General features: G+C 44.7%; 1 protein-coding gene across 10 annotated transcripts in view; it reads left to right on the forward strand.

Moving 5' to 3' along the window:
* The window catches only part of LOC137412266 (sodium-dependent multivitamin transporter), a 50,996-nt gene extending 32,683 nt beyond the window's left edge, over nucleotides 1–18,313 (forward strand). For 6 of the 10 annotated variants that reach the window (XM_078777779.1, XM_068097520.2, XM_068097521.2 and 3 more), the window contains 7 exons: nucleotides 7,658–7,770; nucleotides 7,873–7,940; nucleotides 8,264–8,350; nucleotides 9,357–9,562; nucleotides 13,562–13,671; nucleotides 14,195–14,316; nucleotides 17,778–18,313. In XM_078777779.1, the coding sequence (XP_078633905.1) occupies nucleotides 7,658–7,770; nucleotides 7,873–7,940; nucleotides 8,264–8,350; nucleotides 9,357–9,562; nucleotides 13,562–13,671; nucleotides 14,195–14,316; nucleotides 17,778–17,933 (862 nt within the window). In that variant the 3' untranslated portion in view covers nucleotides 17,934–18,313. The remainder of the gene's footprint in view (nucleotides 1–7,657; nucleotides 7,771–7,872; nucleotides 7,941–8,263; nucleotides 8,351–9,356; nucleotides 9,563–13,561; nucleotides 13,672–14,194; nucleotides 14,317–17,777) is intronic. The other 4 variants (XM_078777782.1, XM_078777781.1, XM_068097522.2 and 1 more) reach the window with 1 other exon arrangement.
* Nucleotides 18,314–19,093: the final 780 nt, after the last annotated feature.

Here is a 19,093-nt window from a genome sequence, read left to right on the forward strand (position 1 = left end):
CCGGCACTGCCCTCTCTTGGATTAAATCATACCTCTCTGACAGACGTCAGTTCATCTCCATCAATAACTGCAAATCCCCCACTGCTCCCCTCCCCCAAGGTTCAGTTCTTGGCCCCCTCCTCTTCATCCTTTACCTGTCCCCCCTCGGTCACTTACTCCGCCGTCATGGTCTCCAATTCCACTGCTTTGCTGATGACATCCAGCTTTTCATCTCCACCAAGTCCATCTCCACCGCCACCCACTCTATCCTGACAAACTGCATCACTGGATTAAAATCCTGGCTTCAAATCAACTTCCTCAAACTTAACTGTGATAAATCTGAAATAATCATCATTGGCCCAAAAACGCTCACCAAGTCCACCCATAACTTTGCCCTCAACATCGACGGTTTCCCAGTATCCACCTCCCCTCACATCCGGAATCTTGGCATCATCTTTGACCAAACCCTCTCCTTTGACAAATACACTAAACAGATCACAAAGACAGCCTTCTTTCACCTGAAAAACATCGCCCGTCTCCGTCCATCCCTCTCCTCAGTGGCTGCAGAAACCCTCATCCACGCCTTCATCACTTCCCGTCTGGACTACTGCAATAGCCTCCTTTATGGTTCACCCTCAACAATCACCAATAAACTCCAATACATTCAGAACTCCGCTGCCCGTCTACTCACCCATTCCCGGACCCGTGACCATATCACCCCCGTCCTTTACAAGCTTCACTGGCTCCCCATCTCCCAGAGAATCCAGTACAAAATCCTCCTCTTGACCTACAAAGCCCTCCATAACCTGGCCCCATCCTACCTGGCTGACCTCTCCAGACACACTCCCACCCGCAACCTCCGCTCTGCTGGTACCAACCTCCTGACCCCCCCCCCCATCCGGACCAAATTTAGATCCTGGGGGGACAGGGCCTTCTCCATCGCTGCTCCCACCCTCTGGAACTCGCTACCTCACACCATCAGAGACTCCTCCTCACTCACCACATTCAAAACATCACTCAAGACCCACCTGTTCAACACTGCATTCAACATTTAACCCACAGCATCTAACCCCTGACTATCTCCTCTCCTTCTCCCTCCTTTGTGCTTTGAATATTTCCCTATTGATTCTTCTTTTTTTGCAATTGTTTTTATGTTTTGCTATGCATTATGTTTTGCACTCTGTCAAAGCGTCTTTGGGCTTCCTGAAAAGCGCTATATAAAATAAATGCATTATTATTATTATTATACCTGAACACTGTACAGAGTAACGTGTTCTATGAACCATGTAGTTTAACTTGTATTCAAGAGGGAACATGACATCAAGTTTGATGGCTAATTATTATTTTTTTGGAATACAAAGTCGAGGCTCATTTAAGAGCCAACACATAAAACCACAAACAGAACCACACAAAACGTATAATAAAAGGAGCGGGGAGACAAGAGAGGGAGAGAGAGGAAAGCACACAAGCACTTCCTTTCTGGTAGCAGTCAACGTGTGGCCCTGAATGGAATTCTCTTTTCTCTCCTTCCTGTTCAGGCTGGAGATCCTCAAGGATGTGTTCTGAGCCCTGTGTTTTTTCTGGTTTTCATTAATGATCTTTCCAACTCTGTGGAAAATCCTCTCTATCTCTTTGCTGATGACTCCTCTCTCCTCCGCTCCATACCTCATCCCTCAGATTGGCAGGCAGCAGCCTCCTCTCTCCAGACCTGGACAAAATCACAGACTGGGCAAACAAGTGGAACATGTCCTTCAATCCTGACAAATCTCACACTCTTACGATGTCTCTCTGAAAAGACCGTCTGGACAACCCTCCCATCTACTTTCTGAATAATCCTCTTGAAGAAGTTCTGTCACTCAAGCTTTTGGGTCTCAATATCTGCCATGACCTTTCCTGGGAAAAACCACATTTCCAAGCTGGCCTCCAAAGCCAGTCGCCGACTTGGCATCCTCTGTCGTGCGAAGTCCTTCCTTGGCACACCTGAGCTCCTCACCACATGCAAGGCTTTCATCCGCAGCTCAATGGAATACTGCTCTCCCCTCTGGGCTGGTGCTCCTGCCTCGCACCTAGGTCGGCTTCACGCTGTAGAAACCAAAGCTTTTAGAATCATTGGAATCTCCCGTGATGAAGCTGATTCTGAGGGCGTTTCTCTCTCACCGCAGGCAGGTAGGTGGTCTTTCTGTCTTCTACCGACTCCTCTCCAGCCTTGCTCCCCCTGCTCTGTCTGTGCTCTGTTCCCAAAATATTCCTACAGGTCGCACAAGATCTGCCAGCAACCCTCTTCTGTTGAAACTGCCAAAATCAAGACTCTCCGCCCACTTCCCCCCCCCCCCCCCCGTATACAAGATCGAGGCTCGTGTAGTAGCTAACATCAATCGCAAAAAAAAAAAAAAAACGGACACAAAAAAGGGAGCGAGAGGCAAGATGGGAGAGAGGGAAGCACACAAGCACAACAGCAGAGAACAGGGACAACGGAAGATTTGTGGGAGGGAGAGGGCTTTGTGGGGAGGAGGCATGTGAAGGCGGGGGGTGGGGGGGGGTGGGAGGGGGGTGGGAAAGTATAAAACGCATGGACACTGCTGGAACTTCCAGGAAAGAAAAAGTCGGTATTTCCAAAAAAAGAGTGGATTTGGGGTGAATAAACGGGGGGGGGGGGGGGGGGGGGTAGAAGAGATCAAGGTTTTGGATGGGGGGAGATAAGAGATTGTGGTGAACAACTGTTTTAAAGATCTGGAGGGAGAAGTGGGATTGAAGAGCATGAGGGAGTTTGTTCCAGAGGTGGGATTAAAGAGGAATGAAGGAGTGAAGGTGAGCAGAGTCTTGATTTTGGCAGTTTCACCAGAAGAGGGTTACTGGCAGATCTTGCGCGACCTGTAGGAATATTTGCGGGACAGAGCCCAGAGAGAGCTGGGGGGGCAAGGCCAGAGAGCAGTCGGTAGAAGACAAAGACCACCTACCTGCCTGCGGTGAGTGAGTGAGTGAAATGTCTTCGGAGTTAGCTTCATCTCGGGAGATTCCAATGATTCTGAAAGCTTTGGTTTAACAAAAAAAAAAAAAATGTGTTCGTTCAATGTGTTAGCTCTTACACGAGCCTGGATTCTGTATACAAAAAGAAAAGAAAAGAGGACAACAACTGGAGATAACAGGAACATCGGTCGATCTGTGTAAGGGAGAGGGCTGGGGGGGGGGGGGGGGGGTGAAGGTGTAAGGGAGTACAAGGTATATAACAAATAGACACTACTGGGAATTTCAGGAAAGAAAACAGAATTTGAAAAAGGGGGTGTATCGATGGGGGTAAGAAAAGATCAAGTTTTTGGATGGGGGATATATATATACAGTCACGTGAAAAAGTAAGTACACCCCATGTAAAGTTTTGACTTTTTCAATTGGGACATTGAAACATATATATATACTGTATATATATATATATATATATATATATATATATATATATATATATATATAGATATATATATATAGATATATATATATATAGATATATATATAGATATATATATTGTTACAGACGCGGTGTTAGATGTTAGTTTACCGAGCGGTTTGGTATTACCACGTCCGCACAGGTACTCCCGATTAGAACCCTATCCCGCCGATTCCACTCGAACGTTGGCCAAATCGCGCTATGCTAAATCAATGAAGGAAAGGAAAGGACACAACGGCTGGGATTAATGTAACGACACAAGGGGTACAGTTCTCAAGACCTCCGGAGGAGGATATAATTGGTGATGCAGAAACGGGTAGATTACACGGTAAGAGGTAAAGCACAGCAAGATGGGCACTTAGACACAGTCTTATCTTATTCCCGACAGACCACAGACAAACGGGACAAGACTGACTTACACAGGGATTGATGGCAAGGAAGGGCAGGCAGTCGATAGCTCAAGTGCACCTTGGCTCAGGGGCAGAATTGACCCGGTCCGGTCCAGAGATGCGGGGAGGTATTTCTCAGCGCTAGGAGGGTGGCGTCTTCTCTCTCCAAGCTGGGGGTGCATCTGACCGTCACCTCCCTCTTCCTGCGCATGTCCAGCGGGGAGTGACACGCCCTCGGCTCGTTAGCTCCGCCCCAGATGGAATCGGTCCGCCGCTTTTATTGGGTGCGGGGGGTTACCGGGCTCCGCCCTTGACGAGGAGCTGACAGCGAGCCCCTGCGTGGTAACCCCGTCGGAGCACATGTTCAATGGCGGCTAACCAAGCCGGAGTGAGGACGCACACTCCCCGCGCCGCCGCCGCTGTTATTATTGTTGTTGTTGTTGTACCATGAGGAAGAGCTGCGGGGAGGTATTGGGAGGTCCTAAACTTTCTAACGGTTGCCATACAATCACATTCTGGTGCAACGAAGAGTCAGAATTAATGGAAACGAGTCCTTAACTGACATAGACTAAGAATAACTAGCAAGATGTCCTATAGTTGTCTACGTGAGAGTGCGGTGAACCTGGATGCGACCATATAATGGGGGAAATGGGGGAAATAGGGGAAGATCGGGGCTACAGAATGTTGTTTTCAGACAATGGGACTAGGGAATGGGGGATTGGGGATAGTTGGGAAGTATTGGGGAAATAGGGAATATTTACAAGCGGATATGGATGGAGGCCAAATCCCATATCCGCAACTATATATATATATATATATATATATATATATATATATATATATATATATATGTATATATATATATATAATATATATATATATATATATATATATATATATATATAATATATATATATATATATTATATAATATATATATATATATATATATATATAATATATATATATATAATAATATATATATATATATAGTCATAGTCATAGTCATAGTCATAGTGGGACAAATCGTTGTGGCCCCAGATGGAATTAAAGGAAGATGGAAGAGATATATGGAAATACTGTTGAATGCAGAGAATGAATGGGATGGCAACATAGAGAGTAACCCAGTTTTAGGACCGGCAGAGAAGATAACCGAGAAGGAAGTTGAGGAAGCGATTAAAGCAATGAAGAGTAGAAAAGCGGGAGGGCCGACGGGTGTTGTGGGAGATATGTTTGTTTGAAGGCAGTGGAAATTGGGGTGTGAAGAGAATGACAGAGATATGTAATCTGGTGGTGAAAGAAGGCCGCATTCCAGTGGATGGGAACTGTGTACCCTCGTCCCTCTATACAAGGGGAAAGGTGACCCTCTGGACTGTGGCTCGTATCGAGCGATAAAGTTATTGGAGCATGAATGAAGGTATTGGAAAGGGTGTTAGAGAGGAGGATTAGGAGAAAGTGAAGATTGACGAAATGCAGTTTGGATTTATGCAGGAAGAGGAACGACAGACGCGCTTTTTATTGTGAGGCAGTTGCAGGAGAAGTACATGGAGAAGAGGAAGAAGTTGTTTCTTGGGTTTGTTGATCTGGAGAAAGCATTCGATAGGGTTCCACGTGAAGTAGTGACATGGGCATTGAGGAAGTTAGGAGTGGAGGAATGGTTGATCAGAGTAGTGATAATGTACAAAAGAGCGCGCACAGCTGTAAGGACGAAGGACGGGAACAGCGGTGAGTTTGAGGTGAAGGTGGGAGTGCATCAGGGGTCGGTACTAAGTCCACTACTATTTGTAGCTGTGATGGAGGTGCTGGCTCGGAACGTAAAGGAGGGTTTACCGTGGGAGTTGTTGTATGCAGATGATCTGGTGTTGATTGCAGAAAGTATGGATGGACTGAAGGAGAAGATGAACAAGTGGAAGGAATGTATGGAGACGAAAGGTCTGAAGGTGAATATCGGAAAAACAAAGGTGATGGCAAGTGGTAAAGCATGTGGTGAGGTGGAAAGAACTGGGAAGTGGCCATGTGCTTTGTGCAGGAAGGGTGTCGGAGTGAACTCGATTCAATGTACAATGTGCGCTGAGTGGGTTCATCAAAAATGTAGTGGTTTGAGAGGGTCATTAACCAGTGTGGCAGCTACATTCAAGTGTAAGGTGTGCACAGAGGGAGCTGCAGATGGAGGAAATGTTGAGTTGGATCTTGGAAACGGCGTGAAGCTGGAAGGTGTGAAAACATTTTGTTACCTAGGAGACATACTGAATGGAGAAGGTGGATCAGACTCAGCAACGGTTGCTGGAGTGAGATGTGCATGGAAGAAGTTTCGGGAACTGAGTGGCGTGCTGACGAGGAGGCGAGTGTCGTTGAAGCTGAAGGGAAAGGTGTATGCTGCATGTGAGAAGTGTTATGATTTATGGGAGCGAGACATGGGTAATGAAAGTAGAGCAGCAACGAAGGCTGGAAAGGGTGGAAATGCGAATGGTTCGGTGGATGTGTGGAGTATCGTTGAGAGAGAGGAAGACAAATGATGAATTGCGAAAGATGATGGGAATAGAGCCTGTGATGGATGCTGTGAAGAGAAACAGTTTGAGATGGTTTGGTCATGTGTTGAGGAAGGATGAAAGTGACTGGTTGAGAAGAGTGATGGAAATGAATGTGGAAGGAAGTAGAGGACGGGGAAGACCGAGAAAGACTTGGCTAAAGGTGGGTTTTCACGGGACACGCGAACGGTTCGCGAAGGATGCGAATGTCAAAAAAATGGCAAAGTCCAACATTCGTATTTTAGGCTCCAAAAGTTCGCCAAACATGCGCGGGGGTTCGGAAGCGTCGTCAATTGTTCGCATCCTGTTTCAAACATTTTTGAAATACCCGCCGAACAAAAAACGACTCCTGCGAACAATTGACGATGCTTCCAAACCCCCGCGCATGTTTGGCGAACTTTTGGAGCCTAAAATACGAATGTTGGACTTTGCCATTTTTTCGACATTCGCATCCTTCGCGAACCGTTCGCGTGTCCCGTGAAAACCCACCTTAAAGATGGTCGAAGAAGAAATGCGGGCAAGGGGGTTAACAAGGGGAGATGCAGAAAATAGGGCAAAATGGAGAAGATTGTCATGGGGACCGCAGGGCTAACCCCCGCTTTTGCAGGGAAAATGGCCTTTAAAATGCCTGTTGTTGTTGTTGTCGTATAGTCATGACTAGCCCTTCATTTCAAATTTTTACACTTTTCCCAGGCTGCGCATCTGTTTCCAACAACCTTGATCCCTTTGTTCTCTTTTTCTTCCACTTGTTAAATCCGCTTCTATTCGGTCTTATCCTTTCCTCCAATGTTTCTTTTCACACAAAGCATTGCACCACCACCATTCGCCGTCCCCCGTACCTGGTGTAGCTCTCTCATCCATCATTGGGTCTTTTCCCATTAATTGAGATTATCCGTTTCTCGTTTTTCCATTCAAGTTAGCAGAGTGCTAACCTATCCCTGAGCTTGTTCGATGGCCACACCTTTTCATTATCAGGATGTTAACGTTTACTGTCATGAAGCTCCTCCATGAGCCCAGTTATGTTTGCTTCGAATAAAAACTAGACTGTGGTGTAATGGATGGAGAATCTGCTCCGGGTCTGGAAAATCTGTGGTTTCAACCCCGGCTGAGTCCTACCAAAGTGCTGCTCACTTGGTTTGACGCTCAACATTTTACAAATAGAGCATGGACAATGAAGCATTGTGCAGGCTTTGATGGGCCTCATGGCTGCATCATCCATTAAAGTTCCTTGTAAGGGGACTCGTATTATTGTGACTTTGACAGGAAGCTCCCTTGTACAGGTGTGCACCGTTCTAATGGTTTCCTTCACTTTTATTCACTCAGCACGATCTCATCCGCATTCAACTCTTTGGCAACTGTGACGATGGAGGATTTCATTCGTCCATGGCATCGCGACATGACGGAACGTCGTGCCACCCTCCTTTCCAAAGTCCTGGGTGCGTGTCAGTGTTGTGAACACTCTGCACTTCAATTGCTGGTGGATATATGACCTGATCTTGTAATGCTTGGCTCACCTGGACTACCTACCTGTGTTCCAGCCTTTGGCTACGGATTACTTTGCTTGGCCATTGCCTTCATCGCTTCATACATGGGATCTGTGTTGCAGGTAACTGTTTGGAATGCTCATCTAATCGCTCCACCATGTTGTTGAACAACCTTCGCCCCGTTATTTATATTTTGGTTTGTGATCCTCAACCAAAACGTACAATTATTGGATTTTGTCTGAATTTGGACTTTCATTTAAAAATGAGTAAATCTTTCTTCCTTTTATTCTGACTCGTATTTCTTCCTCTTCTGCAACCCCTTCCTTCCTTTCCTTCCTTTTTACCCTTACCATATTTGTTCACCAAGATGAAGTTGCTGATATATACTGTAAATGTTTTGTTTTTATTCCTTGCTTTTCGATCCCATTGCTCCCATGGCATCTAGGCTGCCATAAGTATTTTTGGAATGCTGGGAGGTCCTCTTCTTGGTCTTTTTTGTGCTGGAATATTCTTTCCGTGGACTAATTCTTTGGTGAGTATTTTGTCATGTAATGTATGTCACTCCATGGAAAGTCTTCAGAAATGTTATTTCATTGATATTTCATAACGAGCCTTGGTGTTGGGCCGTTTGCTATCTTTTAGGGCCTACCCTTGCATCAATTAGTCTAGACCAACCACTCAAACATAATTTACTCGTTTTTGATTGGTCCGAGGAGATATTGTTCACGGTTTTTTTGCATTCTGTGGCCCATTCTTTTGGAGTTTGTTGCCGAGCCCACAATTGGTGTCCGATGCATCCCATTGACTAAATGACTCGGTCGAGCCCAAACTCAACTTGTGCTTGCCATTCCAATGACTCCAAATCCTTTGGTTACAACGTGGCGGTTTGATGCCAGGGTGAATCTTGTCTACTCTCTAAATTTGTTGCAGGCCACTCTTCCCTCTTGGTGATATATTGTTGTTTTAGTGACTTGCTGTATCTGACGTGGGTTGGCAGAATATCCGGAAGAAATGCACGCTAGTTTCTGAGATGTTTAGCTTGGATTTGAATCTCGACCCAGCTATAAACTGTCATCCCGGTGTTTCATAAGCAGGGCTACGCATCAATGTGAGGCTGTCCCTCGGATGGTTGTTAAGCTGGGTGTCGCATGCCGGCAGTGGTCCCATGGTGTCCTTCGCGAAGGTTCGGCAAGCTATCGTTGGCACCATGAACAAAAAACAAATTCCTGCTCTAACCTTCAGTGGGCACTGCATCTGCTGTACTACTGTGCCCCCCCCCCCCCCCCCCCCAGCAAATTATACTACATGCAGCTATGTGCTTTCCAACAGATGCTATGACATTTGTGTTGGTGTTTCCTGTGGTCTTCCACTTTATGATTGCACTCCCAACAGTTATTTTCGGAATGGCTAAGGCTAGTGACATTTGCCCTGATGGTGGTGTGGTGTTTAGCAGACCTCTGTCAGCAGTTTGATGGGAAGTTTTGTGTCTCACCCCCACCCAAGTGATTGTCGACATGTCTGTGTTTGGTGATGTGTAGGGTGCTTTATCCGGGCTACTGGTTGGCCTGGTAGTGGCTCTGTGGCTTGGCATTGGAAGCATCATGTACCAGGCATCTCTACCAACCATTCAGCCAGACATATCTCACTACTGTCTGAATGTCACTCCTTCTACGCTCCTTAATTACACCACTGGCTTTACTTCAGCCACACCACCACTCATCAATTCCACTACTGCTGCTCCCAGGTAGGCATGAACAGTCCTTTCTTCTTACATCGCATGTGGAGCGCAAAGTGGGATTAAGCAATCGGTTCACTCTGTCTGTCCATCAGTATATTTATATGATTGAGGAATTGCTTGATTTCAATTGAATTATATATTTTTAACACTTTGGAGCATGAATCAGAACACAACCCTGCACTTCAGCAGTACTTTGTCTCTGAATTTGGCAAATTGTATGCTATCTCGTCCCGATCGCGCAGAGGAGCAAGGTCATTAAATGCGAGATGTCGCAGGTCTACAAGAGCTTTGTGTTGTTGTTGGGGTTGTTTTTTTAAAATGTGCACCCATTGGTCGGGCAGCTGCCGGAACACCTCCAACTCTGTCGCTTGAGTCCACCAACCATCGTGTCCAGACTAAATGATACGGCTGCCATCTTGTTTCCTGATGGACCTAACATATTAGGCCTGAAACGACCTCTGCTGATTATACACTGACTGGCTTCGTTGTGTCAGATTTTCATTGGCTATGTTTGGGTTGAATGTTAAATTATTAGTAAGGTTTAATCAAACCCATATGCACCTCCATTAAAAACAAAAAACAAACAAAAAAAAAACAAGGTGTTACGCAAGTTTTGAACAGCGTTAAATGCACGTTTCCCAATCGGCCCTTTACCGGATTTTTTTGTAATGCATTTCAGTCGCGCTAATAGCAGTCATGTACCTCGAATGACCATGTACAGGTTTCTATGAACAAAAGGTTGTTTATCACAGAGTGGGAGGGTGGAAACTTGGAAACTCAATACACCTCTAATATTCTTGAGGCTTGATCTACTGCAATTGCCAAGATCTACTGCAATCTATATACCCCAGAGATGACAATAACATAACTCATTCCTGCTTCTCCTGTTTGGAGTGGGTGCACAAGTTGCCTGAAACCAGACCCAGCTGTCCGTCACTCGTAATTGATATTGAACCAAACTGTAAAGGCTCTCAGATTAATTGTATAATACCTTCAACAGCAAGAATGAGGGAGTTGAATGGACAGAGGTGAAAAATATATATTTAGTGTCTAGGTTGTGACCACAGTGCTGTCATTGTTTTTTTTTTTTTTTTTTTTTTTTTTTTTTTTTTTTCTTCCCCTTCTCCCTTGCCCGGTGGACAAACAAATTGAAAGTCATTCAGAACGGGAAACTTGCTGTTTGTAGGGACGTCAAACAAACAACAGGCACGAATAACTAATTTAATGTGTTAAATAAGGTGGTGTAAAAGAGGGTGCGTCGACCGCAGTAAACTTCCGATTCGATGTTCTTAAAAAAAAAAAAAAAAATTATTTATTTTCCAGTTGAATTATATATTTAAACACTGTGGAACACAAATCATTGTATTTGCACTTCCAAAAACCCTCAGTTCAGCAGTACTTTGGCAAAATTGTACACCATCTCAACCAATCAAAATTTGCCATGTGCTGAGGGCAGAGCAACAGCAAGATTGAGACAAAAGTTGTGCTGCATAGTGATGCAACAACAGAGCCAATTTAGTCTTTAACATGTTTCTTTGGTGTCTTTTTCTCAAAGATTAGCAGGGGCCTGTGGAACAGGGTTCCACTGAAAACCCTCCCTTCGTTTGGGCAGTGTATAGGCAATTAGTATAGTATTAATATGTCATTGCGGTACGATTTATTATCTTCAATGATAAAAGCCCTTCTTGGCCGTGGGAGATTACATCGTGGGTTCTGAAATAATACACCCCTTTAATAATGAGCATTGGTTAGTACAGTTGTATTGGCCTATACGTACGGTGTCGTTGGAAGACCCATGACGCGTATATTTGTGTTTCACACTGAATTTTGATACGATTTTAACAATCGCTTTCTTTGTTTCACACTGAATGAAAAATGCAAAGGTAGAGCATGGCGATTGTGATATATGATATATTTTAACCTCCAGTAATTTTGCAGTCACTATGAAGGGATTAGTGTTACGATTATATTTACTATAATATTAACGTTACGTTATCATTATTATGAAAACAATACTGTATTAAGAAACCTGGGCTAATTCCTAATTCCTAATGGTTATTAGTACCGTACACCACTTGTCATTGATTCATGAAACTTACAGCGCTTCAACCCATTAACTTTGCATTCATGACATTGGGATTAAAGTGTTATGGTTACATTTACTATATTATTATTACGAAAACGATACTACTGTATTAAGAAACATGGGCTTAATTTGTCCGTTAGCTGCCTAAAGGTGAGGCATGAAGCCTAAGGCCTATACATACTGTGTCGTTGGAAGATCCGTAACGTCTATGCTTTCGATATTTAATGGTCATTTTAACAATCGGTTTGTTTGTTTCACACTGAATGAAAAACGTTAAGGTAGAGCATGGCAATTGTGATGTATGACAGGTTTGACAATATGTTCGGCCTGAACAGCATATTAATTAAAATGGTAGTCAGTGGAGTCGGCCGTCTTACACCGTGATGATTCTAGTGTGACAGACAGACGGATGGACAAAAAACTGCCGCTACTTTAATATATAGATTGTTCAAAAATGATAAATGTTTCCGAGAGGAGTTGGGAGAAGGTTCGGCTCTGAACTTTTCCGTTTGACCAATCGGCTTCGTTTGTTTGCCTTCAAAGTTATTCTTGCTAATACAGCTATCTTGCCATGCTGTTCAAAGTTCACAAAGCTAACATAGATAGTGATCGGAAATGCAAGGCAACTGCTGAAAAGACCATTCCCATGTCCTTTTTCTGAAGATTGCGTGACGTAAGGTGATCTATGAACTCGATTTAATAAAATAAAGTAAAATAATATTTTTAGGAACTGCAATATTCTCAGTGTGCACAGCCCAGTGGGATCGGCAGGTGTTGCTGATGGCTCGGTATTTGTTGAAGTGTTAGCTGTTGCTTTGTCCAATATGGTGAAATATTGAACTTGAAGGCGTCATGGGGCCCGCAAGGCTAACCCCCACTCCAGCGGGGAAAAATCGCCATAAAACGATCATTCATTCATTCATTCATTTCATTGAACTTGAAGTTGGCATTTTGAGCCTTGCTTCAAACGTTATCGCCTTCTAACAGCATCAGCACATTGTCGATGTGCAGTTCGCACAGAACGTTTGAAATCCAGTCCACGTTTTGATTTTTTTTTTTTTTGTTGTATCCAGTCGAGGCTCATGGAGGAGCTAGAACACAGAATGTACCAAGACATAACATGATGAAGGGTATGGGAGGGGCTACATTAACAGAAGGGTTTAGGGACAAAATATAGGGAGACTTAGAGAAATAATAGGTGTGGGGAAGGGGGAGGAGACAAGGGGTGAACAAGATTGAGACCGCCGCAAGCTCTGTCCCGGATGTGGAAGGAAAAGCTGGGAGCCTGGAAAGAGGTGGGCTTCGGGTGGATTGATGGGGGTAGAAAAGATCATTGTTGTGGATCGGTGATTATCGAAGATGGTGGTGAAGAGGTGTTTTGAAGCCGTGGAGAGAAGAGTGAGATTGACGAGACAGTGAGGAAGTTGTTCCACAGGTGGGGTAAAAAGAACGAATGAGTGGAGGTGAGGAGTGATCGTAGATTTTGGGAGTTTCCTCAGAAGTTAGTTGATGGTGGACCCTGTGTTCACTGTAAAAACTTGGGGGTGGGTCATGGAAAGGGCAGATGGTGCAAGATAACAAAGGAGGTGGAAGAAGGCAGAGACCCCAAAGACATGTCTGCATAATGGCAAAGTGATAGCTCCACAGATTCGGCTTCATCATGGGAGATTGCAATGATTAAGCAGAGCAAGGCATGAGGTCGGGACACCAGCCCAGAGGAGAGAACTGTACTCCATCCATCTCCAGGTGAAGGCCTTGAAGGTGGATACGATCCCAGTAACTGTGGATACGATCCCAGTAACTGTCATAATCTATCACAAGTGAATAAATTTGCTTTGGAAACATTGAATAGGCTAAACAAATTTGGGGAAATAGTGGTTTATCGTCTCTCTCTCTCTTCTGCCTTCCCCTACCCACAGTGATGGTGCTGTGGGATTGGCCAAGTTTTACACTTTATCATACATGTGGTATGCTGGCTTCAACGGCTCTATTGTGGTGGTTGTTGCCCTCATTATCAGCTTCTTTACAGGTTTGACCTCCACAACATCACTTAGCCTGGATTATTATCAGCCGTTTATTCGGTGCTTTGTTAACAGAGCTGCACTTTGTTTAAATTAGGGGCCATCTATCTATTGCCCACACAAAAAAGTCACGATGTAATGTTAACCCCTCCATTTCTCCCTTTTACTCATTTATTCCAGGCCCCAGGCCTCCATTCCTCCCTTCCTCATCTCACCAATTCACCTTCCCTCTCCTGTCTCCTGTTAAATCTTCTGCACTTCCCTTCCTCATCTTTTCTTTCAGGACTTACAACCCCCTCCTTTTGCATATGTAATGTGTATATTAAATTCCCCGTAGTGTATCAGGCCCAGTATGAGGAGGGTGCTTGGTTATCACCTGTTCAATGAACCTCCTCATTCGCGATTTGATGAAGTGCAGATCTGCCAAAATTATTTTTCTTTTGAATACGGTTTAAAATTTAGAGCTGTTACGCAACGGTGGCAGATTGTGTAACTTCTCTCCAGCAACTGACTGTACCTTTTCCCCTCCAGGCCCAATGCACGTGCAGGACGTCAATCCAGCAACCATGTTCCCATTGCTCTATTACCTGATGTTCTTCCTTCCAAATCACTGTCGTCGACGACTCGCTTGTGGCATTAGCACAAGCGACGAGGTCTGTCATTCACACACTTATACCTCTATTTCTCACTGTACCATCTATTGTACTTTACTTGCACCTCATCTGTACTCGAGACTGCAAACCTTATCCACCGATGAAAAGAAAACGTATTGTCAAGTCCGTAGCCGATGAAGACCAGCCTTGGACAGATAGCCGAACGTTGCTTCAACTCCGAGGCGTATTTCGAAACTTGGCGGGATTATCTTTTCGCGCACGCGGGAAAGGCCCAAAACCTTACATGATCAGACGGCTGACACGGGGTTATCCCTCGACCCACAAACACAAATAGGAACGGACAAGAAATTGAAAGTCAACAAATAATGATTTAAGGAAAATAAATGCGGTACCTAATAAAATGAAAGGTGAGGTAAAAATTATATTTTAAGTGAGGGACCCTCCACACAGAGACCTGACAAGGGAAGACAAATGAAAGAAAATGAGTTTGCGTGGTGCATTAGCCGGTACTCAGCCTTGCGTCCTCAAATGGCTCTTGAAAGCCTGGTGGTCGTCAAACGGGGTCACCGAGTTACCGCGCGGGAACTGCACAAGATGGTGTGCAGTCACGCCCGTAGCAGCCACCGATCTGCGAAGCGGTGGCCAAAATCCTCCGATCGTCACGATCCACCAGACTCCTAACACTCGCCTCGCTAGCGCGCACCGCTCAAAGCGCAGCCGCCTACGTCGAAGGCACAGGGAGAGCGATATAAAATGTGACCGCTCGCCACGAAGCAAGGGCCAGTCCAAGTCGCGAACAGAGAGACGGACTCTTCCTCTCTCTCCTCACTGACGTCACTCCCCCAATCCTCAGGTCCCATCACTTTATCTCATCCTCTTGAGCAATCGCCGTTTTTGGGGTAGGGCCTCACTGCCTTGCTAGGTCGAGGCATGGCCTCCCCGTCATGAGTCGTTGGGGGGAGGGGGGCAGGGTCTAATCTCTCGAGAATGTTTGGATGACGTCGACGGCCGTGAGGTGGGGTTCACTGGCACAATCGGCAAATGTGCTGATTTTTTTTTTGTTAGCCCTGATGGCGTTGTGGGCGAATGGATCTCATTGGCTGGCCGGCTGAATTTTATAAAAACAAAGGGAAAATTGCAGGAGGCGTTACATGCTGGGGATTATTAACCATAAGCCCTATTTAACGAGCACAAAACCACCCTCCTTATGGCAACATGCAAACGCTCTTACCTGCACAGTCGGCTTACTTAATACATTGAGATCCTTCTTCTTTGCGGCATATGGTCCATTCTAATTGTCCCCCGTCGCACCGCGGAGCGAAAGGGGGACTATGGTTTTCCCCTGGACTATGGCGTGCGTGCGTGTGTGTGTGTGTGTGTGCGTGCGTAAGCGAAGGACCGCATCCGAATTTGGTGTGGGTGCAACCCACGTCAAAATCCAAGATGGCCGCCGCCATGTATGTCTGATGCCATGTATGTCTGAATCTTGTGAGCGGAATATCTTGAAAAATAAGCGAAGTACCAACTTCTAATCTGGTGTGTGGGTGTATCTAGGCACAAGGAAGAACGCTATTGAAAATTGGGTCGTCACGTCAAAATCCAAGATGGCCGCCGCCATGTATGTCTGATGCCATGTATGCCTGAACCTTGTGAGCAGAATATCTTGAAAAATAAGCGAAGTACCAACTTCAAATCTGGTGTGTGGGTGTATCTAGGCACAAGGAAGAACGCTATTGAAAATTGGGTCGCCACGTCAAAATTCAAGATGGCCGCCACCATGTATGTCTGAACCTTGTGAGCTGAATATCTTGAAAAATAAGCGAAGTACCAACTTCTAATCTGGTGTGTGGGTGTATCTCGGCACAAGGAAGAACGCTATTGAAAATTGGGTCGCCACGTCAAAATCCAAGATGGCCGCCTCCATGTATGTTTGAACCTTGTGAGCGAAATATCATATCATAGCATGTTGTCTGCGTCTTCCACTTTGTCAACTCACATCACTTCCCCGACGAGGGACCGAGGCGTAACGCTTGTTTAATGTTTATACTATCCTGACTTTCCTAAGGTATTTCATCCCGCCCCCCACAAACGTAACAACATACTTCGTGTTTTTTGGACTGCTAGTCCCCTGTAAGGGGTTTTGTGGTTGATTGTTTGGTTGACAAAGAAAAGCCATGGTGTAGACACAGGGCTGGGCAGGCCTGAGCTTTTGGGTTCAATTCCTACGAAAGGCCGTCGTGTTGACTTCAATTCCAATACCTTATTCGCACCCCAGTGTTCTGCTCCAAGGGGCGTAACCTTTCTGAGATGTTGCGATCTGTGTGTATCCTCTTCATCTTCCTTATCTTATCCTCACGTTGCCTCGGTGAATGATGCACACCCTTGTCCACGAGTCCACGACTACTACTTTACAAGGCCCAATTAGTGCCACTATCTGGTGGGGTCGGCTGGAAAAGGCTTTTTGATCAAAGTCTTTCATGCATTGAAGATGATTGTGGCAGGAATGTGAAATATTTCCAGGTTGGTCGTGATAACACGTTTTCCCTCACAAAAGGTGCCATGGGATCTTTAATGTCGACCGATTAACGCTGGTAGACTACATACCAGACTATGTACCTTGCCAGAGGCTGTGGGGCTTTTTATTTATTTATTTATTTATTTCCTTTTTTTTTTTTTTTTTCCTTCTGATTTTCAGATGTACTTGCATGCATACATAGAGAATTGCCTTATTACCCTCGCCAGAGGAGAGGGTATTGCATTTGAGTCCGTTTGTTTGTCTGTTTGTCTGTTTGTTTGTCCGCACAGAATAAATATGATTTTCTCTGCAACCGTTGGTCTGATTCACAGGAAATTTTCACCATCGGTGCAGCTCCACCTGTAGAAATTTTTTAAATGATAATTATGACGTCATAGGTCACATGGTTCGGCCGCAATCTTGGAAAAACCGAAAAACCTTGCACCTCTATCTCTGAAAGCGCTGAATAGAAAAAATTGAGACATTGCTCATTGTAAAGAACTCTCCATGCGGAATAAAATATTTTAATGCCGTCACAGGTGCCTCCGTTGTGACGTCATAATTCGACAAGTACAAAACTTCATCCGATCAAGCTGAAATTTGTTGAGCATAATCTTGGGATAAATTGGGCGGGGAAAAATAATAAAATAATGATGACGTCATCGGTCACGTGGTTCGGCCGCCATGTTTGTTTTAACACAAAAGCCTTAAAAACCACTGAAAATGCATCCTGGTGAGGGTCTGCAATCTGATTGCTCTTTCTAGTTTGATATAGTAGGGCGGCGTTTGCATGTTCCAGTCTCGGTGGTCAACACTTTATGGTTTTGCCAAGGACATTAACAGTCGTGTTTTAAGTGCTTCCGATTGAAGAGTCTGTCTAATTTGCTGAGATGCCACCACCTTGCCATTGATCATAAGTCATCACAGTTGCCACCATTGACATGGTATTGCTTATTTTCCATCTGAGTGGCTTTGCAATCCCCAGCAGGAGGTGCAGGATTCGAAACAGAACGTGGAATGGTCCAGCGAAAAGAGGTCGGAGGGACAGGATGGTGTGGTTTTGAAATCGATTTTGCCGCTGGACAAACGATCAGAGAAGAACATGCAAAACGGTGCCGTCTTATCTGAATCACGGCTCTAGCAGTCGCTTTGTTGGTGGGGCGAACACTTGAAGCACTTGGTGTTACTTCACATTGGTATAATGTTTTTGTTGTTTTTTGAGCGGGGCAGGATTGAAACATGCACACAGATTGGGAAGCACTGTCAGGGTGGGGTGCGGTGCGGTGCACTGTCAGGGTGGGGTGCGATGTGAGATGTGACGGCCAGTTGATAACAAAAACAATATTCTTGGTGACCATGGACTCGTTCCCAGATGGACCTGATGATTACATTCCGGTCGCTGTATCACCGATGTGATAGCCAAGTGCCTTGGATGCCAAAATGAAATTTTGATTGCATTTGTACATTCGATATAATTTATGATTTTATGTGAACATAAATGTGATTGTTCAGTTTTGTTTCTTTTTGAACTCCGTCTGCTTCATTTATTGCCTTGAATCCAAACGAATCCATTTGATCACGGAGACGTTTGATTTGTGATTTAACCTGCTTCTGGAATATCAGCAAAAGTGGAAGTGGTGAGGTGAGGTTCAGATTCTTCCTTTTTAGGTTCAGGATATGGGAACTCCACCACACTCGGTCTCCATATTGTTCGGATGTGGGATGTCTACATATTGTTCGGATATGGGACCCTCTACATATTGTTTGGATATGGGACCCTCTACATATTGTTTGGATATGGGACCATCTACATATTGTTTGGATATGGGACCATCTACATATTGTTTGGATATGGGACCATCTACATATTGTTTGGATATGGGACCATCTACATATTGTTTGGATATGGGACCCTCTACATATTGTTTGGATATGGGACCATCTACATATTGTTTGGATATGGGACCATCTACATATTGTTTGGATATGGGACCATCTACATATTGTTTGAATATGGGACCATCTACATATTGTTTGGATATGGGACCATCTACATATTGTTTGGATATGGGACCATCTACATATTGTTTGGATATGGGACCATCTACATATTGTTTGGATATGGGAACATCTACATATTGTTTGGATATGGGACCATCTACATATTGTTTGGATATGGGACCATCTACATATTGTTTGGATATGGGACCATCTACATATTGTTTGGATATGGGAACATCTACATATTGTTTGGATATGGGACCATCTACATATTGTTTGGATATGGGACCATTTACATAT

The sequence above is a fragment of the Myxine glutinosa genome, chromosome 5 (genome assembly GCF_964187855.1).
Source record: "Myxine glutinosa chromosome 5, kmMyxGlut1.1, whole genome shotgun sequence".
NCBI classification, from domain to species: Eukaryota; Metazoa; Chordata; class Myxini; order Myxiniformes; family Myxinidae; genus Myxine; species Myxine glutinosa.